Source organism: Opisthorchis viverrini (genome assembly GCF_000715545.1).
Source record: "Opisthorchis viverrini unplaced genomic scaffold opera_v5_30, whole genome shotgun sequence".
NCBI lineage: Eukaryota > Metazoa > Platyhelminthes > Trematoda > Opisthorchiida > Opisthorchiidae > Opisthorchis > Opisthorchis viverrini.
The window spans coordinates 668,562-679,242 of record NW_008751686.1 but is presented as its reverse complement, the minus strand read 5'-3'; the positions used below and the strand labels follow the sequence as shown (position 1 = coordinate 679,242).

The following is a 10,681-nucleotide window of genomic DNA, read 5'->3' as shown; positions in this document are numbered from 1 at the left end:
TCAGCGAACAAGCCAACGACCATCTACGCTACCTGAGCTACCGACATTCTCCTCTATAGAAAACTGTAAAGTGTGTTTTGCCTGTAACAGCCTGCCGGCTGCTTTAGGACTGTTATGTGGAGGTCATCTTTTTTTGCTGATTTCTCGGATATGTGGCCGAATTCAAAAAAGCTGTTGAATCCTCTTTGTGGACTTTTATGTTGCAAGACGATTGATCAATGGAAATGAAAGTTATCAGTCAGATGTAAATAGGCAAATGAAATGGAACAGAATGTTGCCATACACAGAACACAGTGCTCAAAGAGCTTTCGTGGAATGATCCCTGTTTGTAATCCACTTTCTATACGCACACATATACTGTGCTTGGTTTTTTCGAGTACATTTACTCTGCTCATCAAGCGAGTCACTGACTTTTCCTTCTTCAAACGCAGGGTTGTCCATTCCACGAGAAACGTTCCCCAAGAGAAAAAATTTGCGTGAATAGTGGAGCTTATTGCGATCTGTTTGTCAAGATAGCTTTGATTTTCGCGTAGAAAGCTTGTCCCATAGCATAATCTTCAGACTGTTTTGTGAGTGTTTCCATGTTTCCAGGAACGGAAAACAAAACAAAAGGACGATACGGCTAGAGAATATGGTTGCCGCCATTTTTCTGAAGTAGTCGTGTTTACCCACCCATAAATCTGTGAAAGGTACAACGTTATAGTCCAGTTGCTTGTGACTCAATGCTCTAGGGATAAACGTCTCTGAATAACATTAATGTTTCTGCTGTTTTCAGATGTCGGACAGACGTGAAAGTGCAGCAGTGGAGCAAACGCTTTCCGATATGTTGTATCTAGTGGAGAAGGACGGTATGGTTGAGCGTTTGATCAAATCCTATGAGGTTGCATCGTAACAATGCCTGCTTTCCAGTTCGCATTTTTCATCGTTTCCAAAGATGCTTCCTGCTTGAATCGGGCTATTTCTACGGGTTTTTGCTGTACTTAAGTCGACTTTTTGCTCCTTGTCGATAGCTGACCAGTGTATGTTCGACATCCATGCGCTCACAGTTTCATGATTTTGTATATTATATTCTTGTATTTACACCACAACCTCGACTTCCTGTCTTCACGAACCGTTGGGTGTTGATAATATCCCATCGGATTTGAATTTCATGTTAAACGATGCTCTATTCGTCCATAATTTTACCATTCCTTGGTTTTAACAAATCGTGAAATAAAGTAAGGTACCCTTTACTTTCGTTTATTCATCCAGCAGTCACATTGCGATTCCATCAAGACTCGTAACAAATTACTCCTCTCTAGCCAATTGCAAACACCGTTAAATTCCAACGGAATTCGACCTCGTAGGCCAGGATTTTTCCAACCCAACTGTTATAGCCATTTGTAACTTAATCAGCCAAACCATTTGAACCATTTTCCGTTCAAGAAGACCCCATTTGTGATCCCCAAGTACTTCGGGTTATGCAGTGTGCTAACAGTAGGAGAAAGCGCGTACTGGCTCCGTTATTTAATTTTCCTTAGGAGAACAAGGGCTCGATGATGTCACATCATCTAGTAATGTGAAATACACTGTTAGAGAAGGCCTACAAAATTACCTGAATTTCTAACTCTTTTACGGCATCAGCTGTTCCCGTATGCTAGACGGGTGGACGGAGTTTGCCTTACAGGCTCCGCACCAAACTGTCTTTGGTTGGACTGAGCATTTTTGACTAAATGTACCGGAATATAACTCACGGATCTCTGTTGAGCTTCGAGGTTTCTGTTATGAGTAGGTGGCTGGCTAGTTTACACAGGTTAGCGCGATAGTGTTTTTTTCCTGACCAAGGTTCATTGGGTTTCTTGCTTCATGACGGACACCCCCGTTTGTCGGACCTGTGCAACCAAGATGCTATGGGTGTCCACGCGGACGTTAGTGAGTTTCAATTTACACCCACCGCGCCATCTCTCGGTCGCTTCCACTCAGCACATCAATAACAAAGCTGAAAAGGAAAGATCAGGGGACAGCTTTATTACACACCACTGGACGTCTTGAATTCCGGTCAAAGCTTGCAATCTACCCGTACCCACCCACATGAGTCCGCGTGCAGTGCTCTGATAACGAAAATAAATTTGGAATGGGCTCCTTTGATCAGATACTACCATTTCCACGATCAACAGAATCAAGAGCAGAGTTCAGTTCAAAAGAAACAAGCAGTGTGAGGTGTTTGAAGTGGTTGTGCTGTTCAAGAATTAGTTACGAGGTAAAGCTATCGTCGGTGCATCTTCAGCCGGCTTGATTCGTACGAAGTTTTCTCTCCCGATAATAATGCTAGAAGCACTTTCAATTTGACAGGTACCAGGCTGCTGCCACGATGATTTTCGCATGGTGTTCTTGTGCCATTTTTGGAGACCTGAAGATCTAGGAGTTGCATTGGGCTGGCATTCGGTTTTGGTTCCAAATATTCTGCTGTATGCGGACCGTCCAACATGATCTCGTTACCTTTGTATACTTCGGTTACAGACCATCCGTGCCAGGGGCCTTGTTGTACATGAAGATTGATATCTCACTCTGGACTTCTGTTGTTCATGGTGGGCTTGTTTGGACATTCCATTCAGGCTCACGCGGTTCTTCCAGCTATTGTGATGAAGGAGACCAGCTGAAGCGTTCGGTGAAGTGCTCAGACCATCACTCAATATGGTGATTGAGGGACTAAATTACCCTTATGTTTTTTTTGTCACTTCACTGACGCCTGCCTTCTTTTATCCGGTTGATCGAATAAGCCGAAATTTGGCGAGGCTTTTACCTGAAACGAAAGTCTTCTCCATCTCCTGGGCCTTTGCAATCCGCCTGCGTCCTCTGTCATCCTTCAAGCTTCTGACTGTCCGTTTTTTAGGGTTCTGCGTACTCAATCACAGGCGCTAGTTGCTGGTATGGCCTTTTGGGCAGAAATAAGATCTGCTGACCTCGAGGATATCAAGTGCTCATTTGGTCGAGTCAGATGGCTTGGATAATTCGTTCTGAAAGCTGAGAGCATAGCTTCTACAGCCCGGTTCCATTCAGCCTTCCAACAGTCTTCGCCATCTGGATCATTGTGTGTTTCCAGTAACTTTCCAGTCAGGTCAGCTCGATACTCTCTAGCTACTGAAACTTGTCGAAAGCGAGTGGAACTGCTCAGCTTTCGCACTTCTAATCCTGAAGAAAAGCGAGGTAATAACCAGGCCCACACAGTGCCATGATCAAAGTCAAGTTGCGTACCCGAAAAGGTAACTAATAGCCACATGGTCCAACTGAGTCCACAACTTTCTTTTGGCAGTTCACGTAGGTCGACGGAAGCGCCTGTGTTGGAATTTTGCACTGACCAGGAATGGACGATGATCAGCAGACAACTGAAGCATTCACTCCCTATTATCTGTACGCTGAGAATCGACTCCAAATCTACCACCCACTTGTGCTACTTCCAGACTTGGTCATCGAACTTCGGCATTCATATCACTCGCCAGAATTACTATGTCCGTCTTTCTTGCTGACCAAAACGGTTGTGGCAAGTCTCGATAAAACCTGTCCCTGTCAGCCTCAGAACTGCAGTCTGTCAGGGCGTATGCTAAAACGAATGAACACCGTTCACTTCATTGAACTGTATTGATCTTAACTGTGTTGGACAACCGCACAACACACTGGGATCCAGTACAGTAAGGATCTTTCAGCCTTGGGGCTGAGTGCAACTTCCACACTGTAGATACCACGGACCATTGCGTCAGGATCACCGGAAATCCGAAGAGTGAAATGTTGAACATCTGAGTTTCTCCTGATCAACTTGAGATGCACGGCCTTGAATGCGTGTTTTGGAGACAAATCACATCGACAGAGAGGGAAAGCAAGGTTTCAGTAAGAAATGTCTGTTGCCCAATTTGACACTGAGTACACACCTTGAAGGCTGCAAGCTGGATCAGATTTTGAGGTTATTGCTTATTTGGTTTATTTTTCAGGGATGGTTTAGAGAGTTGATCACACTGCATCACTCCACGGGTGAGTAGATAGTATGGAGGTGGGTCGGTGAACAAAGATTAGCAAGAGCGAACGATACTTTTCGGATGTCTAGGTCGAAGAAGAAGGTCTGGTTTAGGGGGGCCACCTTGAGTCTTTTGACTCGAAATTCTGACCCACAATACAGTGATGTGGACAATCGAAGTGTGCGCTTTGAGTGCCGACTTTTTCTTATTCATCCTTTTACGGAAGAAGTTAGCGTCGCTGCTCCTGAGTTTGTCAAGTTGATCATCTGGGGGGAACACCTTTCTTTCCTCACACTCCTATCGAGAGGACAGTATGACTTTATCTCCAAACTACCTTGTAATACGATTCCTGGCAGTATAGAGTCTCGCTCTTCTTCGTCGGACTACTCTCTGGCCTCCCTAGCATGGTTGAACCTTAAGGAGCTGTGTTCCAAACGGTATAACCCGCTGGATTACTGTAGAACAGGAACCCAACCCTGACGGTAAGGTGACAGCTCCAGGCCATGATACCGTCACACGGACTCATTGACGGAACTATTGAGGCGTTTATATGTTGGACGCTTTCCCAGTGTTATCAGAACACGTCAAATGGTTGTAATGCATGATAATCCTTACTTCGGAGCAAGCATTATGAGCAAACTGTCATAGAGAATGAAATAAAGGCGTCCTTTGGAGGTCCTTTGAAGCCTTCAAGATTTTCAGGTTCATCAGCCGTGGATGGTGTGGGGTAGTCTAATGACGAGAGTTTCATTATCTGATTGCCTGCCTTCATAATTGTAGTCTAGGTGAATGCACAATCCTTACTGAAACAAATGGACTAAAAATTTGAAGTAGATATATGCTTGCAAACCAGAAGGCACTGTTTAGCTGCTAGCTCTTTGTTGGAAATCGGTATTACATTCTTCACAGATCTTCGAAAAGATTCAAATCTACACCTGCCGTTTAGTATTTGGAGGATGCGTTCTTGATCACGAATGGCTAACCCGCAGTGGAATTAAGGTGCAGTTCGATAGGACACAGCGTCACAAACTTTTGGTCGTCTAGTTGACATCTTGTGTTCCCATTTCTACTGGCTCCTCGAGTGGTGACTAGCAGGATGAAATATCTACTAAAACTTGGGGATTCTTTCAATGCTTGCGATATGCTGGTGGTCACACAAAGAATACGTGTAGCGGTGGGCATTCTATTCGGACGCGTTACTCCAGAAGCCAGTCAACACCGAATCACGTGACGTGAGCTGTGTCTGAGGCCTGGTAGAGACACACTCCAATAGCACTTTAATCAAGCCGCTCGTGGGCACGCGGTTCAGAGCTTAACCACAATGCCGCGGGTTTCAATACTCATCCAAACGTTTGAGATAATGCTGATGATTTCGGAGAGGAATGTAGCCGTTGTTCAGTGCTTCTCGATTTTTCAAAATGGACCCACTACATTCGATGACTGAAGCCCTGAGGTGAACTTCAAATCTACCACCCACAAGTTCAGTTTTGGGGAGTTTTCTAGGACGTGCTCACGGTAATTTCTGCCGTAGGTGAACGCTTCTAGCAATAGTAACCTACAAACTGGATTAATCCACGTCGACTGAACCACTGGTTCACTCACCACATTCATGGAAAGAATACTGTTAGCAAGGAATTCGGTAAGGTTTTATTTACATCTTTGTTTTGTCCTGAACTCAGACATTTTTTTCAGTCAAAATATGTTAATAGCCATCGGGTTGTTGACTAATCCTAAGATCCAAACACGAGATGTTTCTGATCACTTATGGCTCCTTTTGAATTCAAATCAAGCAGCCGTACCGATAGCAAAAGATGACCAATAAATTTTGTCGATTCTTATCGGTACCCTGGGAGGTGTGTGGTCGTCAGTTGTTGGGTGTAGTCTGCAGCTATTTGAATATCTTCAGAGAATTTGCTTTCTGCCACTTTGTACTACGATTACTGAACTTAATATCAAATCTTGTCAGGAAACGGAAGAATCTGCGCTTACTACCTGATCAACTTATTTAGGATTTGGCAGGCATCTTTACGCATCACACAGGAGCTGCTGCTGGGAATATTGAATAAACAGAACTGAAAAGATGTTACCGACGAAGGTCGATAAAACGATCCACACAAGGTGTTTTCGCTTAATAAAGCCTGAATGCTCACTAAAGCGAATAAATTGGATGACGGGTATATGCATAACTCAAGGACAAGCATCATACGCATTCTAACTGGATGATGAGATCAGCACACTAGGTCATACCCCCTGTTTCGCAACATTCTCTCTACACTGCAATACCACAGCGAGCTGAAGTCGCCCATTCAGTATTGAGTAGTAGAGATTTCGTTCCGTGTTACCATCTCCCATATGTCATGTATCAGGTATCTCAACAGAGGATGCACAGGTACGCACAAAATTTTCAGTGGCGCACGACCGTACAAAATGCAGAGACAAGGTTCAGAATGTCAACCAGTCTCTGGTAAGTTAAACAAGTAAATATATCGAGCTTGACACCTAAACTCTCCGTGGAGCAGGTGGTTGTGCAATGTCTAGTATGCTGGGATAAGGAGAAACTGCGTGGGTTATTTTCGGTTTTACAATTTAGGTTCGTGAAGGCGGTTGGCAGATGCATTCGGTTTGTCTAGAAGTGGGCGTCCGGAATCTTGAGACAAGAGCGGCACTCGGTAATTGATGCGAAAAGCACTGTTGATGTTGGCACCGTGATTCGAATGATCCAGGATTGAGCTGGTAGAATTTTATGCCTCGCTGTTTGGTAGCCGAAAGCCAGCAGATGCTCTTGTATTCAAATGACGGGTCGTCTGATAGTTTACCTAATGCACTCAGTTGAAACGTGCGTTGGAACTGACATGAATGCGGACTTACATTCATCTGGGCAACTAACCGATTCAGGCTTACACCACCTGTAACGCTTCTGTCCTATTATCCTGGTTCTTTTCAATTTAGCCTGGATCGTTGTATATTGGACAGGAAAACATATCACTCAATCAAAAACACAAACTGTGGCCCCGTTGAATAATAAAAGGGAAGTATATCCGGGGTGATCATTCTTTGTTTGAAGTTTCCTTTTTCGTCCATACATTATCTTATCTATTGGAGAGATTCTATGGCATAAGGCTCTAAGTTCGTTAAATTAATTTTCTCGGCGGGGTATTGCATGCTCAGTTAGTGAGGAAAGGGCGCAATGTTTTAATTTCAGTTCAGCTCACTCAATTAAAGCCATTTTTATGTTGTTTGCGGACGTCTAACTTTGGGTTGCCATTAAGGAAGTTAGGAACGAAATCCTGTGACACAAGAGGCCACATCGTTCGGTGTTTTCTCGGGGTTGTTCTCCAATAGCTTAATTATCACCCTGTGTCAACTCATATTGCGTCTTTGAATTAAAAATCAGCACCAACTAAGGTCCACAATACTGAGTTTGTTTTGAAGTCCGATTAATCACGTGATTAATCACACATCCCAGTTCACACCAGGAGTGATAATGGACGCTGCCTAACAAACTGTGATGACTTAACAGGTAGGTCAACCTCAGTCCTAGGCTGATCAGCAGGCCTCTGAATTCGATTGAAACAGTTTGGTTTATTTGCGAAATACACTCATTTTCAAACAAATTTGGCTTTGCGAGAGACTCATACGGAACCCAGCTGAATCTCTCTTCTGTTAGTTTCTAGAGAATGAGGTATGTCCCCACTCGCGGGTTTGTAACTCCACTGGGAACTGACAAACATGTACTAAGTAATCAAGATGATGAACCGTTGATAAAGTGATTACACCTTTCACTAGAGAGATAATCATCCTTGAATATACTGGATTTACATAATAGCTTACGCTTGTACTGTCCGTGAACAGGTTCGCACAAAATCTTCTAACGCAATATTGCCAATCATTTCTATTACATACTGTATAATGACAGTTGTCAGTGGCTCGGCAGAATATCTCAAGTAAATTCAACGAACTTTTCTTACGGTGCATTAGTTTTGGTTATCAACTCACTGGAAATGAAGGGACAGTATGGCGAAGAATCACGCTATTGAGGCATACAACTATGTTAATCGAATAGCAATATGAACATCATTTGGAGATTAATGGACTTTACGATAGACCAGAAAAAAGATAAATATGACGGCTTTCTTGTAAGAATGAGCAAACTGATGTCCGGTATTAGATTTTCGCAGAAACTCATCATCATCATCTTCAAAGACGGCAACATCAGTGTTGGCACTGATGCTTCACTGCCGTACAGAAACTGCGTCAGAGTAGTGTGGCTTCATACTTTGCTACAGGAAATGATTACAAATATCAATTTGGTGATAGGTTTTCGGAGGTATTTGATCTGAATGTCAAATGTGGAACGGATTACTCCTAAGTAGCAAAACCAGATAAAATTTTAAGAAATCAATGACCAGAATCTGTGGGTCAGGTGCCAACCCTTTCTGGCTTCTTGATAAACTGAATGAACTGAGTACCAGTAGCCCACATAGATATTTATTATTCCTCATATATACTTAAGTGTTGTTTCAAAGCCTCCTTTGGTTTTGACAAATATTCATCATACACTGGGCCGAAATTCGCCAATAAATTATTTAAGTACCAGTTATTATTGATCGCTGTTATAACAGTCATTGATGTCAGTTTACTAGGTAGGTAACTTTGGAGGAGTTGTCGATATTTTTAAATTCATTGGTACATTTAAATCAGACCTATCCAGTTAGACATATCCTCATCCTTCCGAACATTTGTCATAACACATCCAACAAACCGTGTCTCATGTTTATTGGGGAGGAATATCACTTCCTCTCAGAATCTCAAAACAAGGATCGACATGTTCGGCAATTCCCACGAGGAAGATGTCTGGATGGATAAACTTTTGGCTCTGAATCTTGATATCCCGGACGAAACTTCCTCCGTCGCAGTTAAAAAAATTCATAAAAAAGCGAATGAAATTTCTGGTTTGCGGCAGATGGGCGCCGTTACTCATTGGCCATGACAATTGTATATTTTTTCCGTCGATTATTTCTTCAAAAATTGTTGTTCTGTCACTAACCGAACAAACAATTAAAAATGAGCATTTTATGACATTCTGAAATCGATATTCAGTATTTTTGAATGTTTCTGACACAACCATTCGACGAGTGACCTTCGGTTTCCTGGAAGACTTTTGATTAGCCACAGGTGCTTTGACTGTTTTTCGTCATAACGAACAAAAACCACCTCACCAATAAAAATCAACCGATTGTAAAATAATAGGCGCTCAATATAATTTGGTGAAACTCAAAACTGGCGCCTACCAAAATGCAGAGACTGCAAAGGGCAGAAATTAATATTTTGAGGAAAAAGTCAAATGACTGGTTGTCGTTTGAATTCGGCATCATTGTTATTCTGCGTAATCTGTGAAGCAATGAAAATGAAATCGTTCAAGTAGAACAACATCACCTCTGAGTAAATAGCGTTCCTAATAACTTGTGTATTTGGCAGCTCCACAGACAGCAGAACAGGATAAACATGAATTCTGAATGAAAAGTCAACTGGATAGGCGACGTCATCAAAGGGGAAATGTTTGTCAAACTTCTTATCGACGGTTTTAAGAAGTTTGGTTTGAGTGATGTTAAAACCTAGGGGAAATGCAGTACAGGTTATTTTCATTCGCCTACCAAATGGCACAAAATAAATTGGGTTTTTCAGAGCTCAAGCTTTTTGGCCAAAACAGAGGTAATTCACTTGTGGTTCTGCCTAAATACTCACTTTACATCAGACTGCATGCTCGTGGTTGAAGCGACAGGGCTGAAATATGCTATCACTTATTTGAATGTATATTCTGTCTGAACAATGAGGTCTCAAAGTCTTCCATTTCAAAGCAAACTGTTGATAAACAAACCTACAAGGTCAGTCAAAACAAACGATTGTTCTTGAGCTGGACAGGTGTTTTGTAAAATGAAGAAAATTTTGATATGCCCTTCGCTCCCCTAAATCTGTAGACAACTCATTTTACATCTCGATAATAAATATCACCGTCTGTTCAGTGTCCGACTTCTGACTGCCCATGTTTTGATAGTAGTATGTCAAACAAAATTTTAACCATGTGCCTGTAGATAACCTCAGTACTGCCGCTGAACAATGTCCGGTTTACATTATTCGGGATTATAGAAAATCCGTTCTTGAAAAATCTTGATCTGTGTCAAAAATTCCTCTAGCTCCTCCTCAGCCCCTTGCACCAGAACCGATCGAGATTAAGCCAAAAGGCCAGTAGCTCTCTAAATATTTTACATATTATTGCAAAATGTAATATGACCGCACATCGTTTATACCCACCTGCTAATTCTCTGCATAGCCCATAGCATGAATTTCAACGCACAGCGCAACCGCACTTGTGACCTGGTGCAGACCTCATAACAAAGCTGGCACTTCCGGAATTATTTTCTATCAGCAGTGGCTACCAGGAATGAAGGCGCGTAGATCCAACTGGGCCCTGTCTGAACGATCGTCATTTTTGTAAAAGTGCTGTAGGATGCTGTGGTAAGAACATCTAGCTGTCTGACAAACGGACTTGCACGACCTCAGCTAGTTTTCGCGAATTCGCCAACATCTTTTACTTGATAATATTTTGCTTGCGAAATGTGAATGCCAGACAACAGAAAATATGCAGACTAAGAATTTTGAGTTGACTATTACACCATAATTATTAGTGAGCT

The 10,681-nt window shown here is 42.5% G+C and overlaps 1 protein-coding gene across 1 annotated transcript in view; it reads left to right on the top strand.

The window, feature by feature from the left end:
* The window catches only part of T265_02450 (hypothetical protein), a gene marked incomplete at both ends in the record, with an annotated part of 18,798 nt that extends 17,570 nt beyond the window's left edge, over positions 1 to 1,228 (top strand). The window contains one exon of the mRNA XM_009166699.1: positions 776 to 1,228. Coding sequence (XP_009164963.1) covers positions 776 to 892 — 117 coding nt within the window. The remainder of the gene's footprint in view (positions 1 to 775) is intronic.
* Positions 1,229 to 10,681: the final 9,453 nt, after the last annotated feature.